This window comes from Rhinoderma darwinii, chromosome 10 (assembly GCF_050947455.1).
Source record: "Rhinoderma darwinii isolate aRhiDar2 chromosome 10, aRhiDar2.hap1, whole genome shotgun sequence".
In the NCBI taxonomy this organism is placed as follows: Eukaryota; Metazoa; Chordata; class Amphibia; order Anura; family Rhinodermatidae; genus Rhinoderma; species Rhinoderma darwinii.
This window is the reverse complement of record NC_134696.1, coordinates 58,394,291-58,415,633: the sequence shown is the minus strand read 5'-3', so window position 1 is coordinate 58,415,633 and position 21,343 is coordinate 58,394,291. Positions and strand designations below refer to the sequence as shown.

The window sequence follows — 21,343 nt, the reverse complement described above, 5'->3', positions numbered from 1 at the left end:
CTTTATTGTTCACGAAGGCCATTAAACCACTTGCATGCTCAATTTGTGCTAGCAGCGATATTCAAGGTCTCTTTCTGGGTCCACAAGAGGAAAGGCTGATGTTACTGTATATGTGAACAACATGCTTCGCCTACTAGGGAATTCTTGCCATTCCACATCAAAAGTAATTGATTTAATTGAAGAGCATGGGAGTTACTAAGGCAGAAATATTAATTGTTGTAAGTCGACATTCCTGCCCTTGGATGAGTGAGTTCAATGGGGAAATTTTATTACTTAGGAGTTCATGCTAATTTCTCAGGAATAACAAGAATATGAACTTAATATATTGGACACTCGTCCCTACATTCTACTGTATGTATATCTTCATATCTGGATATTGCATTTCATTTGGCTGTTCTGTATTAACAACATCCTTGTTGCATGATCATTTGGTTATGATAATTTTTTTGTATGTGTATTTTTTAATCGTTGAACAATAAAGTCTATACTTTTTCATTACATGGTGTGTGATACCATATCTGCTTTAATATAAGTTTGTATATTTCAAGGTGGCGAGTGCATCTCAAGAACATAACAAGTAACTTAGTTAATAATTTAAACATGTGTGTTGGCTAAGAGAATTGGGAGCTGATGTTTTTTTTTTATTTGGTTCATTAATATATTGGCAAGTTTAAAGTCAGTATAGGTTAAAACCTGAAAATTGATCTTGTCTTATTTAATGTATTCTGGGCACTAGCGATGCTTGGGTAGGTTCTAAAGTCAATATTCTCATATTTCTTAAGGGGATGTTGATGGCAAGAAGACTTATTACATTTACCTATTGCATTGGAAACATGGGCTGCTTCTAAGAACTTATTGGCATGTGCAGAGAAATCTTGTTGTGGATTTAATGGGGGTGGGGTGGGGTGGGGGATTTGTCTCAATGGACATTATATTGGTAAATTATTATTTAATTGAAGAGACTGGGGGTGTTTTTTTTCTTTCCCTTAAAGGGTGGGTGTAGCTGGAAATGGGTAATGGGTAATGGATGTATTATAAAGGTAGTTTGTTTCTGTGATGTGTGTTTGTTTTTTCTCTTGTTTCTTTTATATTTATATGTAGATAAAAAAATTATAAAATATACTGTAAAAAAAAAATAGAGCTAGAGATTCCCGAATAAACTGGTAACACATGGTGAATAATGACTGTTAAACAGCATCTCAGTGATGATTTGTCATCTATCTACAGGGACCGCTGCTGAAGATTGTTAATAATGAAAAAAAATGTCTAAAAATACAGTCCCTTGGTGCTAGTTTATTGGTTAAACTTACCTTTTCATGAATGTATGAACCTGAAAACCGTTGAGCTTCTACAATTGTACATTTGTGCTATAGCTAAAAAGTGAGTTCACAAAGGAAGTCTGCATCAGGACAACATTGCAGCACATTGGAGGCTCTGTTATGGTCTGGGGGCCAGTTAACGGCAAAGCAGTGATGGATTCAGTTAATAATAGAAAATGCTGAGCTAGAAGAATTATCACAGCATCTTTCGCTGTTAAAAATGGCAATTTTAACAATAGCGTCCTCTAACTGTACTGAAATTTGCTCTAATAATTGAAGCCATGACTAATTGTTCAAATGGTTTAATAAAATGTGTAACAGATGCAATAGGGATTTATTATTCCGATACATTTATCAAAATAAAAAAAATTAAACGTGTTTCACAGTATATAAAAAAAAGGAGACAAATCCATCACAAAAACTTCACAAAACATTATTTTATGCTGTTTTGATATAGAAGATATCAAAATGGAACCCCAAATGAAGCAGCAGCACATGCATCATTTTATAGCCATAATAACAATAAGGGTATGTTCACACGACAACGCCAAATATGTCTGAAATTACGAAGCTGTTTTCAGGAGAAAACAGCTCCTGAATTTCAGATGTTTTTACAAGTGCACGCTTTTTTCGCGGCGTCTTTTACGGACGTAATTGGAGCTGGTTTTCATTGGAGTCAATGAAAAACAGCTCCAATTACGTCCCAAGAAGTGTCCTGCACTTCTTTGACGCGGCCGTAATTTTACGCGCCGTCTTTTGACAGCGATGCGTAAAATGACAGCTCATCTGCACAGAACATCGTAAGACCCATTGCAAGCAATGGGCAGATGTTTGCCGACGTATTGGAGCCGTCTTTTCAGGCGTAATTTGAGGCGTAAAACGCCTCCATTACGTCTGAAAAGAGGTCATGTGAACATACCCTAACTAGTAGACTAATTTCTTTGAGCCAATCATATAAAATCCATTAATGACTAATTAAGATTACAAATGCTTTTATTTAGCTAAGTGTTGTTACTTATTACTAGGATTTGTATAAATGGTATTCATTTCTGCCTCAGTTTAGTATATGTATTTTATGTGTACTCCTACATTTAGGCATTATGTTAGGCCCCATGCACACGAACGGGTTTTTGCGTCCGCAATTCCCCCGAAAATCCACGGGAGAATTGCGGACCCATTCATTTCTATGGGCCCATGCACACTATCCGTGTTTTCACGGGTCCCCGCATGTCCGCAAATCCGTGCCGCACAAACTCAGGACATGTCTTATTACGGCCCACAAATTCGATGCGGACATGCCCATAGAAGTCAATGGGCCAGTGGAAAATGCGGGTACACCTCCGTGTGTCAACCGCAGTTTGCGGATTTGCGGAAGTGTTGCTAGGCGACGACCGGGAATGAGTTCTGTCGTCATCCTGTTTTACCTAGGCTTTTTTTTTTTATCCGCATTTTGCGGATTACATACGGATGAACTGCTGAGGACATTTCACGGAACACAGTCATGGAATTTGCGGACCAGAAAAACACTACGGTTGTGTGCATGAGGCCTTAACCTCTCCTAGCTCAGCTATCTACAGAGAAAACTTCAAACCACTATTACAATCTATAACTAAACAACTTAGCTCATACTCTAAGGTGCAACTCTTCTGGGCTGGCAAAATTGCAGTATTCAAAATGATGGTGCTATTGTCGATTTTATAATTTTTTCGCACAGTTGCTATATCGATTGATGCAACATTTTTTAAATTACTCAGAATTGGTCAGGACATCGTCCTAGAACACAATATTCCATAATGACAAAGAGATCGAACTTTGGTGGAATGGGCGCTCCAGATCTCAAGAAATATTATTTAGCTTCACTCTTGGATCAGGCAAAATTTTGGTGGACAAACACTCCTCGGAAAGTCTAGCTGTAGATTGAGGAAGATTGTATAGGACATCATACTATATCATTCCTAAATTTACCAGATGTGACTAACAACACCCCATTTCTTCCACTCCTTATGAGTATTAAGGTAACTCGGTTAGCTTGGTATAAATATGTCTCTAACAGCTCTAAGTCTGATTCAGTGGCTTTTCACCATTTAACGTACCTTTATTCTTTAGTTTCTACTATTTCTTTCTCAAATTGGTTAACTTTATGTATTACAAAGATAAGGGAATTATATAATGAGGTCATCTACCTTTTGGAATTTCTCTCTCTCACGTACCACCTTTCTAAAGCTGATTTTTTTTTTAAATACCTTTAGATCAGCCATGCATTGGCACAAGATAATAGTAAAGATTTGTTTTTTTTCCTAAAGTAGCTTATCTTTTTTATTCTACTGGTAGATCTAAGATGAAGGATATTTCTGGCTTTTATGGTGCTCTCACTGATTGTGGTATTGATCCTAAGTCTAAATATATTTAAACTGGGAACAGGACTTAAAGAGGCTCTGTCACCAGATTATAAGTGCCCTATCTCCTACATAATCTGTTCGGCGCTGTAAAGTAGAAAACATCAGTGGTTTTTATTTTGAAAAACAATTATTTTTGAGCAAGTTATGAGCAATTTTAGATTTATGCTAATTAGTTTCTTAATGACCAAGTGGGCGTTGTATAGAGAAGTGTATGACACTGACCACTCAGTGACCAATCCATGTCATACACTTCTCATTGTTCCAGGCCAGCATGATCTTCAGCACAGTGTGATTGTGCAGTGAAAGAACTGGGCTGGAACAATGAGAAGTGTATGACACTGATTGGTCAGCGTCATACACTGCTCTGTACAACGCCCAGTTGGTAAAAAGTAAAAAGACACGCAGTTGGTCATTAAGAAACTAATTAGCATAAATCTAAAATTTCTCATAACTTGCTCAAAAATTATCGTTTTTCAAAATAAAAACTCTGCTGTTATCTACATTACAGCGCCGATCAGATTATGTAGAAGATAAGGCACTTATAATGTGGCGACAGAGCCTCTTTAAGAAGGACGTACAACACAGAAGACTGGTTAATGGCAATTAATTGGACTAAATGCATCTCAAAAGGGATTCACCACTGGGAATTATCACATAAATTGTTACTTAGATGGTATCTAACCCCAGCTTGGATCTCATAAGTAAATTCAGATTATTCAGATGTTGGAGGGGTTGTGGCCTTCGTGGCACGTATCTCCATGCCTGATGGACTTGCCCTGTTCTAAAACCATTTTGGTCCTCTCTTTTTGATGCCCTTAATACTCTTCTGTCGAATACTGTACCTATGTCGCCAGACTTGGCGCTGTGTTTTCTAAATGCGAATAATCTACCAGTCCATGCTCAGTGCAACGTGTATGGCCGAAGGTCGTCGTTCAGACTTACCCCTTGTCAGCCCCAGCCATGGACATCTGTCTTCCCAGCGACATCTCCCTCCAGGGAGACGTCGGCACTCACTTCCTGGTCCTCGGACTGGTTCCCGGAAGGCGCGCGCGCCCGCGAGTGCACGGCCTTGATGGGCCAGTACGCGTCCAGTTGTCATTGCTCAATAATTAGCCCAAATGGCTGCTGGACAATAAAAAGGGGCTCTAACCACTTGATCCTTGCCTGAGCGTTGTTGTACAACTAAGTTTGTCTTGCAAACGGTCTTCCAGTGTTTTCCAGCTCCCAGTGTTACCCGTTCCTGCTGCCTGTACCCTGTATCTCGTGCTATCGAATCTACTGTGAAAGTCAAGTCGTGTCTTCCGCTGCATCCACGGTACCACCTGCTGTGAAAGTCAAGTCGTGCCTTACGCTACTGTCTACATTGCCTCAGGTACCCGTACTGGAATATAGACATTGTTTTGTACCTTGTTGGCCAGCTGCTACCCCGCTACGCTGTACGCCCCAGTGGGTCCGCACCCCACGTTGTGACACTCAGGTTGTAGGATCGCACAAAATTTTGGCTGCCAGAAGCGCCATTGCTAGATCATGGAAAGACCCAAAGGCACCATCTCTCATGGAGATCTGTGCCTCTGTCAAAACAGCATATAAAATGGTATTACAGCATGCAGCCTATACTTTGTCTTATGGGAAAGTGGAAAGGAGATGTGGATCCTGGAATTCAGATTTTCTAACGATACATTCAACTTAATTGGCATATACAGTATTTTTCTATATAAGATACTTATGTTATTTGTGTTGCTTTGTGGACACGGTGGAACAACGGCGTGCTTGGCTGCATATGTCTCAGGTCAGATATTTTGGATCTATGTTATATTATATTGAAGATCATAGCAATTTAGTCTTTTGATATCGTATAGGAGCCAGTGTCATTTAAGGTCATCTTTTCTTCCTTTGGCATACTGGCTCTTCAGCTTTCAACTGTTATAAGATGTACCAGATTGGATATACCTCATGTCTTTACACTATTGTTTATTGTGTATTTGCAATGTATACTAGATTGTCATTTCACTTTTTTCTATGTACATTTTATATAAATTTTTGTGCAACGTTTTAAACTATTCTAAAAATCCAATAAAAATTATTTTGGAAAAACATATATATTAAATACACACCTCAACATTGAAATTGCAACACCAAGAAGGGCAAGCCGTAAGGTTATGCAAATTTAGGAAGTAGCAGGTTTTGCTAAGATCTGCAAATTATCAAATTTTCAAGCACCTAGCTCCAATGTGCGGCATATGGGACGGGCATAAAAGCCAGATTGAAAGAAAAAGTTTTTAGCCACATGAAACCTCAAAAATGGCACCAAATGGTGTGAGATGATTGTGCGATGCCTCCTGTTCGTAGACGTGTTAGTTATCGCTACTTGTCACCTACTGAGAGGGATAGAATCGTAGAACTGAAAGACCTTGGTTAAACACTCTGGTAGATCGCTACGCGCTTAGGCCGAGATGTCAGCACTGTTCAACACTGCGTGTCCCGGAGGTTGGGAGAACGACAATGAACAGGAATGACACCAACAGGTGCGCGGAGGCGAACCTCTGCATGGATTTATCGTCTGATTGGAAAAATGGTGCATAGTGGTCCAATCTGTACTGCAAGTGAAATTAGACATCACATCCTAAGCCTAGGGCGGCTACCAGCGTCGACACAAACAATCAAAAGGTATTTGCATGACATTGGGCTATGAGCCAGACATCCATCTACAGGTGTTCCATCCACCACACGCCACCACTCCGAAAAGGCTATCATGGTGTACAGCAAGACGGCAATGAAGGCTGGAATGTAATCCTCTTCAGCGATGAGTTCCGCTTTTTTTCTCGGATACAATGATAGCAGGAGATTGGTCTGGAAACCACGCGGGAAACGCCATGAAGAGGCCTTCACAAGGGAACGTCACACCGGTCCTACTTTCGGGATTATGGTGTAGGATGGCATAATGTATGGTAGCCGAACCCCTCTAGTCTTCATTTCAGGTACACTAACAGCTCGACTTTACATTGATTTAGTCATGGAACCAGTGGTACGGCAATTTCTCCATAGTATCCCAGAAGCCATTTTTAAACAGGACAATGCCAGGCCGCATGTTGCTTGTGCTACTGTGAGCAGCCTGCGTGGACTAAACGTGCTACCATGGTCTGGAATGTCATTGGTCGGCAATTGCAAAGGGAGCTGCCAGCAGCCAATCTTGATGATTTGCGTGCCCAAGTGCATTCAGCGTGGTATAACATTCCTCAGACAACTATTAATAATCTCATTGATAGCATGCCAAGGTATGTAAGTGTGTTTATTTCTGTGAGTGGTTCTCATACTTGATATTGAATAAGTCAAGATGTTTGAAATATTTTGTTTCCATTATTTATCATCTATCGATCCTGTGATTTCCACAATTCCAAAACGTTTCCTTCTTGGTGTTGCAATTTCAATGTTGAGGAGTGTAGTTACATAGTTTTTATATATATATATATATATATATATATATATATATATATATATATATATATATATATATATATATATATATATATATAATAAACATTTTTAAAACATTATATCAAACAAAATATTATGCAGTACAGACACTATCCCAAAAGTCAATGCTGGAAAATCAAGTCACCCCATAAAACCATGGAAAATATTGTGTGGGGATGGGAGTGAGAGAGGGATAAAAAAATATTACTCCTCAAACAACTACTAACACATTTTAAACCAGCCCTAAGGTCTTTTTCTGTTTGGGGGATAGTTCCATTATCCATCTCTTCCAGTTACATAGGTTAAAAATGTGGTATGGATCTGTAAAACAGCATTAACGTTATCCAATGGAGGCTTGCTTACTTCAATATCACACCATATTGGGATCGGTGTAGACAACTCCATGAGAAACCTATGTGCCACTACTAAATTACTGACCTCAACTATGTCCCGATCCACATTTGCATACAACTTGATGAAAGAGCAATGTGTATAGAACCTTGTCTTTCACACTGGAGCAATACATACCTAATTAAGCCGTCGCTATTTATATCACAGTTAGTTGAGCGCTGTTCGAATTTTTTTGATTTTGGATGATATTTGGATCCTTGGCAGTGGATTCTGGTTGAACATGCACCACCTTATACTTCCTAGATTACAACAGATGTTGCTGCTTCTATACCCATCAGCCATAATATTAAAACGACTTAAAGGTGGAGTGAATAACTTTATATTCTTAAAGGGGTTGTCCGAGATTTTTTTTTTAAGTACAGTTAGAAATACATTACACATATAAAAAATTGCATAATATACTTACCTGTGCAATCTTGCTTCTGTTCTCCGCTCTGGCTGCTTCTTCCTTCTGGTCACTTGAGCTCTGACGTCACCTTTTCAGCCGCCTCCACTGTCGTGTCGTATCCCGATCACATGGTCTCGCACCAGAGAGACCTCGGATGGTATACGACACGTCACTTGTCACGTGGTGTATATCGGCTTCTCTGCTTCACATGCAGTAACGCGCATGCGCTGTCACTGCTGTTCTCACGGTCCCTGCTGTTCTCGAGATAACAGCAGGGGCCGCGCATGCGCGTTACAACAGAACAAGCCGATACACACCACGTCACAAGTGACGTGTCGTGTACCCGGCAAGAATTCAAGATCAACAATGCGGCAGAGCCGGAGCAGAGAGAGACGTCAACAATCAAGTTCCCGACGACAGGATCTGGAAACTGGGCCACTTTGGAAAACGTAAGTATATTACAAATGTATTTATTTTTTTAACTTAAATGATTTAATGGTGTTATTAAAAATATTATGTTATCTCGGACAACTCCTTTAAGTTCCATTTACGTTCACCCATTTCAGAGCAATCATAACAATTATTGGAGAATTGGATCTGTAATAATCGATAAAACTCTTGATTTATCATGCTGTCATAAAATTATTATCGTGACACCATAGGTAAATGTAAATGCCCCTTGTAGTGACATTTACACAAGGCATTGCTGTCTAGTGTGCCACGTGACTATCAAGAGAGTTGTCACTAGGCAACATTGACAATTACTGCCCACTGGGGAAGGGTTTCCTCACCGCAGCAGCATGGATAAACACCAGAGCCACGATGAATGACTTTTCAAACTATTGATCATGACAATGGACCTTTGAATTGTGCTTTTTTAAAAGCACAGTAGAATTTGTTGGCACATTTTTTTACAGTAAAATTGGAAACATTACATGTTGAAACATGAGCACCTGGCTGCTGATGATGAATCTGGTATTTGAAATTTAAATTTAGAAATATAGTCTAGTATGAACCTGTATTATTTATAACAATGTGTTTCCAGTTTGTATAGCCAATATAGATGTGGAAATAAATTGTGGCTTCCTCATGTACAGAAATCTGTATCATATAAGACAGGAGGATTCCGTACCTTACACATCAAAATGCTAAAAACTTCATCAGGTCCTTCAGTTACTATGTATATGGATGCCAGTGGTCCATAGCCATTCAATGGATGAAAGCAGGGCACTACATATAAGTAAAAGCCATACTCAAAGCCATACTTAAGGCCTTGTTCAGACGTGACATATTTATAGCAGATTTTTTGGTACAGATTCTGCAACAAAGCTCAAAACAGTGTAGTCCCTGGGGTTTCATGAAAGGTCATTCACGTACTGCAGAATAAAAATCGGTACACATTTGAGGGAATGCTGAAGGTTTTCAAATTTGCAGCATGCCTTATCTGTTGCGGATTTGTTAGGATTTTCTGCAGATTTCACCCATTGCAATGCAAAGGGTTTCAGTGTTATCCGCTGGAAAAATGTTCTTCAATTCCGCCAGAAATGAAAGGATTTTGTGGTGTATTTAGCTCCGGATTTCTCCCTTTTAATAGCAATAGCCTATTGTTGAAATCCACGGTAAAATTCTTGGAAAAATCCACACCAGATCAGGCATGGTGTAGATTTTCAAATCCACACAGATTTTTTCAGCAGTGTGTGAACAAAATCTATTATGCCAAACCTATCCTCCGGTCACCTACAGTATTGCTCATATGCTTTTCTCTCCACGCTATTAAAGGTCATCAGTAGTGGAATCTCTGTCTCTGAATGACTCAAAAGTAGGGATTATGACACCTGGTTACCAGGGATTGTATTCAATGCCTGTGAATTAAATATGCCATAATCACCAACATCTGGAAAATTTGCCCATAGGACACTAAGAAAAGAGCCCTATGCTGCTGGATCAACAGGAATTAGACCCTACGTCCCTGGCTGTGCAGTTGGGTTACCAAGGACTCAAGGATCAAAATTTAAAGAGGCTCTGTCATCAGATTATAAATTCCCTATCTCCTACATAATGTGATTGGCGCTGTAATGTAGATAACAGCAGTGTTTTTTATTTTGAAAAACGATAATTTTTGAGCAAGTTATGAGCAATTTTAGATTTATGCTAATTCGTTTCTTAATGACCAACTGAGCGTGTTTTTACTTTTTACCAATTGGGCGTTGTACAGAGGAGTATATGACACTGACCAATCAGTGACCAATCAGCGTCATACACTTCTCATTGTTCCAGCCCAGCATGAAACACAGCACAGTTTGATTGTGCAGTGAAAGAAGCTGGGCTGGGACAATGAGAAGTGTATGACGCTGATTGGTCACTGATTGGTCAGTGTCATATACTCCTCTGTACAACGCCCAATTGGTAAAAAGTAAAAACACGCTCAGTTGGTCATTAAGAAACGAATTAGCATAAATCTAAAATTGCTCATAACTTGCTCAAAAATGATAGTTTTTCAAAATAAAAACCACTGCTGTTATCTACATTACAGCACTGATCACATCATGTAGGAGATAGGGCACTTATAATCTGGTGACAGAGCCTCTTTAATCATAAAACCATTCAGCACAAGGCAATGCACCAGGAATACAGTATAATGGTTTACCACTGACTCACCACGGAAGATTTGCTTCTAGGTTAAGAGTGTGAATACTTTCTCAGCCCATATTAATCAATATTCCATCTAAACACCAGGCAATAGACATTAAACTCTGATACTGGGCACATAATATACCATAGATAAACAGGAACTTGGTAAAGTGAGACTTGAATGCCTCAAAGCCTCCTCACCAGAGGCGTAGCTAGGTTTTCCAGCACCCGGGGCAAACATTTCGTTTGGCGCCCCCCCCCCCTCCTTGAAACTTTCCCGACAACTCCTTCCCCCACGCTATGTTTGCTTTCTCTACCAATGAGATGTCTTTTTTTTTTCACGTTTTTTTTTTAATGTAACTCGAGCATAAAACCATTTGTACATTTTAAAAGCAATATAGCTCTATAAGGAAGTTAACATAACAATAAATTAAAAGAAAATAAGTGAAGAGGTCAGTGGCGGACTAAAACAGATTGTATAACTGAGGCTAATGAGACTATTTAGTGACATAATGAACAGCTTCCCCTTGTAGATAGTGCCACACAACCCCATGTAGATAGTGCCACACACTCCCATGTAGATAGTGCCACAAAGCCATCCCTGTAGATAGTGCCACACACCCCCTTGTAGATAGTCCCACACAGTCCCCTGTAGATAGTGCCACACATCTCCCCTTGTAGATAGTGTCACAGACCTCCCCCCCCCCGAGGATTGTGCCACACTCCTCCCCTTGTTGATAGTGCCACACACACACATCCTGTTGATAGTGCCACACACCTCCCCTTGTAGATAGTGCCACAGACGCCCCTTGTAACTACTACTAGCCCCCCCTGTAGATAGTGCCACACAGCCCTCCCCTTGTACATATTGCCACCCTCCCCCTTGTAGTGTGCCACACACACAATCCACCTGTAGATAGTGCCACACACTATCCTGTAGATAGCACTTCACCCTTCCTTCCTGTACATAGCACAATTCGGGCTCCCTAGAGGAGCCCTTGATGTCACTGTTCATAAATGGATAGTGACGTCAGGGGCTTCTCCAGGAGCGTAATCCCCGGGAAGAGCGCCAGCAACGCTTTGGCTTGGGATTCCTCCATACCTCCCAACTTTTAAGTATCATAATGAGGGACAACTTATGTGGAGCGCATAGCAACACAGTATAATGCCCTCTAGCTGCCCACACGCAGTATAATGCCCTCTAGCTGCCACCATAAAGTATAATGCCTCCATAGCCGCCACCATACAGTATAATGCCCCATAGATGCACCCATACAGTATAAAGCCCACACAGATGCCCTCATACAGTATAATGCCCACACAGATGCCCACATACAGTATAATGCCCACACAGATGCCCCCCTGCAGTATAATGCTCAATCTAATTCCCCCAGACAGCATAATGCCCCTATAGCTGCCCCCATACAGCGTACTGCCCCCATAGCTGCCCCATACAGTATAATGCCCCATAGCTGCTCCCATACAGTATAATGCCCCCACAGCTGCCCCATACAGTAGAATGCTCCTATAGCTGCCCCATACAGTATTATGCCCTCATAGCTGCCCCTATACAGTATGATGCCCCCATAGCTGCCACCATACAGTATAATGCCCCCACAGCTGCCCAAATAAAGTACAATGCCCCCATAGCTGTCCCATACAGTATAATGCCTCCATAGCTGCCCTCATACAATATAATGCCACCTTAGATGCCCAATACAGTATAATGCCCCCTTAGATACCCCTAGTACCAGAGCCCACATAGGTAGTGCCACAGTGCCCATGTAGATAGTGAAAATGTCCCCTGTAGATAGTGCCCCTATATAGTGCCACAGTGCCCATGTAGATAGTGCCACACCCTCCTTGAAGATAGTGCCACCGTCCCTGTAGATAGCGCTATCCCCTCCCCGCTTGTAGATAGCGCCATTAGGAAACCCCAGCCAGATCATAGGCCGTGGATTCCGCTCCTAGATGCTACTGTCCATATATGGACAGTGACGTCAGGGGCTACTCCTGGAGCAAAATCCCCTGCTAGAGCGTTGGCAATGGTGCCTCAGTTGCGCCCGGGGCACATGCCTCGCTTGCCACCCCGTTGCTACATCCCTGCTCCTCACACAAGAACAGGCAGATGAAATGTAGTAGTATTATTTCATTATATTATTAATGTTATGTTCTCTGTGCCACTTTATCACTGGTGTAACAGAGCTAGATATGTCATGGATCTGTTTCTTTTATACACGGTAATAACAGCTTCAAAGAGAAGCCCCACTGTTAATTAACATAGACTAAATACTTTACTGTAAAAAAATATTTGCCAGTTTTCAAATGATCCCTATCGTTGCATTGAGCACAGGAAAAGTAACATTTGACCAAGAGACCCAGCGCAATCACATAACACAATTTATATTATTATTATTATTATTATTATTACTGCATTTAAAGTTATCCTCCATGTGCAAATGTAAAAATGAATTCATATAGATTTGTTACAGAAATTTCTGAGACTGAAAATCAATTCCATACATTTGGGGTTATTTTGGCTGCAAGCACGTGGATTTCTGCAAGCTCTATTTAGAAGAATGGGACAATGTCTGCAACAAATCTGCTGCTTGAATATACCCTAATGCTGAGTTCACACAGGGCAGATTCACTACGTAAAAGCACGCAGTGTATCCGCCTTGTGCGCCACAGGGAATTCCAGGCGAAAAACCTCACCAAACTGTGGTGCACTTTTTGCGGAAATACCGCAGTTTTTACGCAACGTGTGAACTGACCATAACTGGACCAGCTGCAGCAATAATTACAACCAAATGCTTTCTATAAATTGATATCAGTATTTCAGATTATTTTAAGCCCTTTTGCAGAACTGCTTCAATTCATTCATATTCCCTCTTGACTGTTTTCAGGTTGCAACATATTTTTTTCTACACTTCACATTATGTGAAAACATCAGAAAAGGTAACGAGCATTAATTATAAAGATGATTCATTTTATGGCAAATTGAATCAATGCTAAAGGTTTCTCAGTAGTTTTATTTGCAATTTTATGGTAAAGCACAGATAACAAATGCGCTGAACCAAATGACAAACTCAGCTGTGCTGCAATGACAAACATTTGTGGTACATATGTATTTCAAATTGTCAAGGCCCAATTGTTGCCTTTTGTATATTGTATTTGTAAGGCTTCATTCACATCTGCGTCGGGGCTCCGTTCCGTCTGAGCTTTCCATCAGGGGAACCCGAGAACGGAACCCTGACTGAAAAAACGGAAACCACCGATTACAATGGTGATGGATCCGGTGCAAATTGTTTCTGTTTGTCTGTGTTGTGCAAGGGTTCCGTCGTTTTGACAGAAGCAATAATCTAGTCGACTACGCTATTCATTCCGTCAAAACGACGGAACCGTTGCACAACAGAGACAAACGGAAACCATTTGCACCAGATCCGTCACCATTGAAACCTGTGGTTTCCATTTGTTTCAGTCAGGGTTCCGTTCATGGACTCCCCTAATGGAAAGCTGTGACGGAAGGCCCGAACAGAGCCCTGAGGCAGATGTGAACGAAGCCTAACATAGAGAGAAGGAAAAGAGAATAAAACCATGAGCGATACATAAACATACTTACTAAGGCCTTATTCGCATGGACGTGTCCGTTTTGCGCACGCAAAAAATGCTCTGGTTTTATGTTTACAAACAGAAAAGCACGTGGTGCTTTTCTGTTTTCATTGATAGTTTTTACTACAGTAGCGCGCATCACGCGTGGCACCCAGAAGTGCTTCCGTGTGCCGAGCGCGATTTGCATGCACCCATTGACTTCAATGGATGCGTGCAGCGCGAAACACGGGTAAATATAGGACATGTCATGAGTTTCACGCAGCGCACATACACTGTGTGAAATTCACTGACAGTCTGAACGGCCCCATTCATTAACATAGGTCCGTGATTTTCACGCGCGTAGCACGGACGTATAACACGTTTGTGTGAATAAGGACTAACATTGTTCTGTATCTTGTTAAATTTCTATGCAGATTCTGCAACTACAATTCTGCAACGAGTACACGATGTGTGAATCCTTAAAGGCTATGTACACATTTGAAAACTATTTTTTTTTTAAAACTGTGTATCAGTGTGATTGGTGCAACTTTCTAATTACATTTTATTAAAAATTATTTTTACTTTTTCAGATACAGCTCCTTTATGTCCTGTATACAGAGCAGCTGTATCTTGCCGCTGAGAAATGAATCCGTGATGGGTCCTGCACGATCCACCTCTTATCCGTCACATCTAAGTTTATAACTTAGATGTAATGAATAACAGCTCGATCCTGCGTGTCAGAGACATGCAGGACCCGCTGACACTGAAGGTATCAGTCCCGCTGACCTGATGGGATACAGGTTTCAGTGCTAAAAACAGCTGCTCTGTATAAAGTATATAAAGCAGCTGTATCTGAAAATATTAAAATCATTTTTAATAAAATGTAATTACAAAATTGCACCAATCACACTGATACACATTTTTATTTAAAAAATGTAAAAATAGTTTTCAAAGGTGTATACAGCCTTTAAGCATAGGTATGTGTATCCTGAAATGACAAATTATACATTGCTAGTATATTTTAAATTACATTGTGGTGTACTATGGAGAATTAGGAAGCCAGTATTACCTACAGCAAAATAAAAGGCAATTTAAATACATTTATAATTCTCTCTGCTGCACAGCTGCAAAAATAGCAGAGGGCATCCTCTGGAGAGAATGTGAGCAATAGATAACGCACAAACAAGGCAAAGCATAAAATAAATATCTTACCCTGGCACTGGAATCCTTGTTTTCCAATTCCCCTGTGGAGATGAAAGAACAAATAGGATTCATTAAATGAATATGGAATGTGAATAACATAGAATATGCAGTCATCAAAGTTCTAGAATCTCAGCTGTCTACCAGCTAGTTGGTAAAATAATGTGCTAACTTTTATATGAGGTTAGATGTATACCTTTATTATCATGATCCTGTCACACCTGGCATACTTGGGGTATGTGCACATGGGCTATTTTCAGCTGTTTTTCGGGTCGTAAATGTCCCAAAAAAACGGCTGAAAAATCGAACGCCTACAAACATCTGGCATTGATTTCAATGGGAAATGCGGCGTTCTGTTCCGACGGGGCATTTTTTACGCCTCATTTTCAAAAAACGGCGCGTAAAAAGACACCCGCGAAAAAGAAGTGCATGTCACTTCTTGAGTCGTTTTTGGAGCAGTTTTTCATTGACTCTATAGAAAAATTGCTCCAAAAACGGCCATAAAAAACAACGCGAAAAACGCTAGTTGCTTAAAAAAACATCTGAAACTCAGGAGCTGATTTCCCTTTGAAACAGCTCCGCATTATATGAACTCAATACTTGGTGGGGGCTCCTTTTGCATGAATTACTGCATCAATGCGGCATGGTATGGAGTTGATCAGACTGTGTCACTGCTGAGGTGTTATGGAAGCCTAGGTTGCTTGTCTGGTGTCTCTCATCTTCCTCTTGACAATACCCTATAGATTATCTATGGGGTTTAGGTCAGGCGAGTTTGTTGACCAACACCAGCAGATGACATGGCTCCCCAAACCATCACTGACTGTGGAATCTTCACACTGGACCGCAAGCAACTTGGATTGGCGCCTCTCCACTCTTCCTCCAGACTCTGGGACCTTGATTTCCAAATGAAATGCAAAATTTGCTTTCATCTGAAAACAGGACTTTGGACCACTGAGTAACAGGGTTGGTCCACTGTGTTATATCAATTCCAGAGTCAGTGCAGCCGTCTAGCAGGAAATTTTCGAGCACTTCATGCTTCCCTCTGCTGAAAAGCTTTATGGAAATGCTGATTTTATTTTCCAGCAGGACTTGGCACCTGCCCACACTGCCAAAAGTACCAATAACTGGATTAATAACCACAGTATCACTGCGCTTGATTGGCCAGCAAACTCGTCTGACCTAAACCCCATAGATTCTCTATGGGGTTTTGTCAAGAGGAAGATGAGAGTCAAGACAAAAAGAATAACGTTCCGAACAAAACCAGCACTAGAACTTTTTGTCTTGTTACAATTATCCCAGACGGTACTGTGTAATTTTTATTACATTGACTGGGAAGTGCTTTAGGATTTTTTAATATGAAGATGAGAGACACCAAACCCAAGGCCGCTATCAAAGCAACCTGGGCTTCCATACCTCAGCAGTGCCACAAGCTGATCGCCTCCATGCCACGCCGCATATATTCAGTAATTTATGCAAAAAGAGCCCCGACCAAGTATTGAGTGCATATACTGTACATACTTTTCAGTAGGCATACATTTCGGTATTAAAAAATATTTTTTTAAAATTGGGCTTGTATAATATTAAAATTTTCTGAGATCCTGAATTTCGGGTTGTCATTAACTGTTAGGTATACTCATCAACACAAAAATAAAAAAAATTCTGGAAATAGATCACTCTGTGCGCAATGTACTGTATCTATATAATATATTATTGCATTTAATTACTGAAATAAATACAATTTTTGATGATATTCTAATTCATTGTGAAGGACTAGTATGTCTCACAGTGGACAAGACACAATTTTGGAGTAAAATGAGCCCAAAAACAAAAAGCACTAAACACATTGATAAATGTGGGCCACAGCATCATTTATTCAGGCTACTGCAAGACTTGGGGTCTTTATATCTGTGATCTTACCAAAAGCACTCATTCACTAAACTCTCTGAAAAGATTGGAGATAGTTAGCAGTGACCCCACCTCTTGATATATGATTGATCCCTGAATGCTCGACAAGTAGATAATAAAGTTAATATGGCAGAGATACCGACAAAAAAAAAAACAATGCCAGCAGAAACTAAGAGGAGTAATATAGTATATTCCTAAAAGTGCCACAACCATATTCTGTACCCTATTTTTCCCACTGCTACTGAATGAATGTCAATATTCATGATGTAATCCGAAAAACAAAATGCAAGGGCTATAGCATCTGAAGACTTAATGAGTAGCGGAGCTGTCCAGTTTATATTTGTAGGTGTGGTCATAATAACAGAAGGTGTAGTTATGCAAATAGGGACTAAGTCTAGGTATAATTTCTTGGCTGCCTTACAACATAGTTGTTATGGAATTGCAAATTGAGCGGTTCCCCTAAGGCTGCTGGAGACTGCTGGGAGAAAGTGAGCAAATAAATGCGCAACTTCAAGTTCATCACAACTCTGATCGACAGAGTCTAAGGCTACTCTAAGGTCTTCGCCAGAGCCGACCACAAGGTAGGATGGTTTTTGCTGCTTAGAACCCAGGTTGTCTTAGCAGAGTTCAGTGTTGGATAAGAGGTGCAATACAGGAAAACCTGAACAGGAATCAGACAGCCAGAGGGTTCACAGAAAATTCAACACAGTAAGCAATTGGATATCAGGTAAAGCAGAAGTCAGAACCAGCCGGGAGCAGATAATCAAAATCAGTAAACAAAGGGTTATTCAAATACACACCGAGGTCAATTTCCAAGAAGTACAGAAGTCAGAGGTAAAGGGTGTAGGTAAGTGGCTTGATCAAAACACATCCACATGCAGACAGGAAAATCACAAGCAAAGAACAGGTGGAGGAAGCAGGTATAAATACTAACCCTACACCTGATAGGCAAAAGGACAGAGAAACGAGATAAGCTCAAAGTAAAACCAGAACCGCCCAGGAGCTAGAATAGTAGTCATGGTGATCTTAAGCGAAAAGGCATTTTGCTAACAGTACCACCCTTTCTACGAGGGGTCACCGGACCCTTAAACCTCATCCTAGGTTTCAAAGGAAACTTTGTATGAAAGATCTTAACTAAACGACTAGCATGTACTGATTGGGCAGGAACCCAAGTTCGTTCTTCTGGCCCATAGACTTTCCAAGTACTGGAGAGTACCCCTGACCCTTCTAGAATCCACAATCCTCTAAACCTCAAACTCTATATCTCCTGGATGGTGAAAATTATTATTTAGGAGAGATTTGTGAAAAACCTCATGAATCTTAAGAGATGGAAGAAGAGCCAGATGAAAAGATACAGGGTTAATAACTTCAACAATTTCATATGGACCTAGACAGATGAGAACAAGGTTTCTGTGGAACAGACAATGGCAGTAGCTCACCCCTAGGGCGAGTTCGAGGAGTCTTAGCGCGAGCGCAGACATCACAAGCAGAGACATAGGAACTCACATCACGAGACAAAGACGGCCATTAATAGAGCCGCATTACAATTTTTTTAGTACCAGTTATACCTCAATGGCCACACAAAACAGAATCATGTAACTCAATGAGCAAAAGAAATCTGAACTGAGGAGGTACAAGCAACATCCCAGCAGGAATGGTTTGCGGAGTGAGTTGCTGACATTACATAGTTAGTACGGCTGAAAAAAGACTCATGTCCATCAAGTTCAACCAAGGGACGGGAAAAGGGAAGGAAAAATTTCTATACATAAGAGCTAATACTTTTTTGTTCTAGGAAATGATCTAACCCTTTTTTAAAGCCATCTACTGTCCCTGCTGTGACCAGTTCCTGCGGTAGTCTATTCCATAGATTCACAGTTCTCACAGTAAAGAAGGCTTGTCGCCTCTGCAGGTTGAACCTTTTTTTCTCCAGACGGAGGGAGTGCCCCCTTGTTTTTTGAGGGGGTTTTACATGGAACAGGATTTCACCATATTTTTTGTATGTGCCATTAATATATTTATATAAGTTAATCATGTCCCCCCTTAGTCGTCTTTTTTCAAGACTAAATAGGTTTAATTATTTTAATCTTTCCTCATAACTTAAATTCTCCATGCCCCTAATTAGCTTCGTTGCTCTTCTTTGTATTTTTTCCAACTCCAGGGCATCCTTTCTATGAACTGGAGCCCAGAACTGAACTGCATATTCTAGATGAGGCCTCACTAATGCTTTGTAAAGTGGCAATATTACATCCCTGTCCCGTGAGTCCATGCCTCTTTTAATACACGACAATATCCTGCTGGCCTTTGAAGCAGCTGATTGACACTGCATGCTGTTATTTAGTTTATGATTTACAAGTACACCCAGATCCTTCTCAACAAGTGAATCCGCCAGTGTAGCTCCCCCTAGGACATATGATGCATGCAGGTTGTTGGTACCCAGATGCATAACTTTACATTTATCTACATTAAACTTCATCTGCCAAGTGAATGCCCAAACACTTAGTTTGTTTAAATCCGCTTGCAATTCATGAACATCTTCCATAGACTTAACTATATTACATAGCTTGGTGTCATCTGCAAAAATAGAAATAGTGCTATTAATCCCATCCTCTATATCATTAATAAATAAGTTGAATAATAGCGGTCCCAGCACTGAACCCTGTGGTACACCACTTATTACTGGGGACCATTCAGAGTAGGAATCATTGACCACAACTCTCTGGATACGGTCCTTGAGCCAATTCTCAATCCAATTCCAAACTATATTTTCTAAACCTATAGTCCTTAATTTACCCATTAGGCGTCTATGGGGGGCAGTGTCAAATGCCTTTGCAAAGTCCAAAAACACTAAATCCACAGCGGCCCCTCTGTCTAGGCTTCTGCTTACCTCTTCATAAAAACAGATTAGGTTAGTTTGACAACTTCTGTCCATAGTAAAACCGTGCTGGCTGTCACTTATAATACTATTTTTTGTCACATAATCCTGTATATAGTCCCTCAATAGCCCCTCAAACATTTTCCCCACGATGGATGTTAAGCTTACTGGTCTATAATTACCCGGGGAAGACCTAGAGCACTTTTTGAAAATAGGCACCACATTTGCCCTGCGCCAGTCCCTTGGCACTATACCAGTCACTAGAGATTCTCTGAATATTATGAAAAGGGGGACAGAAATAACTGAACTAAGCTCTTTAAGAATTCTAGGGTGCAACCCATCTGGTCCCGGGGCCTTGTGCACATTTATTTTATTTAATTTAGCTTGGACCATATCTACATTCATCCAATTCTGTATATCAACTGATATATTAACAGCACTGGCACCGGCTACATCAGCTGCTCTTTCTTCAGTTGTATATACAGAGCTAAAGAACCCATTTAGTGACTCTGCCTTCTCTTGATCCCCTGTGACCAACTCCCCATTACCATTATCTAGGGGTCCTACATGTTCAGACCTTGGCTTTTTAGCATTTATATACTTGAAGAATTTTTTGGGATTTGTTTTACTATCCCTGGCCACCTGCCTTTCATTTTGTATTTTTGCTAATTTTATTACCTTTTTACAGATTTTATTAAGCTCTTTATATTTTACAAAGGCTATAGCTGTACCCTCAGATTTGTATTTTTTAAATGCCCTTTTTTTGTCATGTATTGCCCCTTTCACAGAAGGTGTAAGCCATGTGGTATTTAATTTGAGTCGTTTATACTTGTTACCTATAGGAATAAATTTTGCACTATAATAACTCAAAGTAGATTTGAAAATCTCATTTATCATTTATCCCATTATATGACATTAGTTCTTCCCAGTCCATATCCTGAATTGCAGCCCTCATCCTGGGGAATTTGGCTTTCTTAAAATTAAATGTTTTTGCCCTCCCAGCCTGCGTTTGTTTTTTACACTATAGGTAAAATGTAACTATATTGTGATCACTGTTACCGAGGTTTTCACGAACATTGACATTCCCAACAAGATCTGCATTATTAGAAATGACCAGATCCAACAGAGCTTCAACTCTAGTCGGGTCTTCCAC

General features: G+C 40.4%; 1 protein-coding gene across 1 annotated transcript in view; it reads right to left on the bottom strand.

Moving 5' to 3' along the window:
* The window catches only part of PRKCG (protein kinase C gamma), a 565,988-nt gene that overhangs the window by 506,377 nt on the left and 38,268 nt on the right, over nt 1-21,343 (bottom strand). Inside the window, exon 2 of the mRNA XM_075839972.1 lies at nt 15,426-15,457. Within this exon, the coding sequence (XP_075696087.1) occupies nt 15,426-15,457 (32 nt within the window). The remainder of the gene's footprint in view (nt 1-15,425; nt 15,458-21,343) is intronic.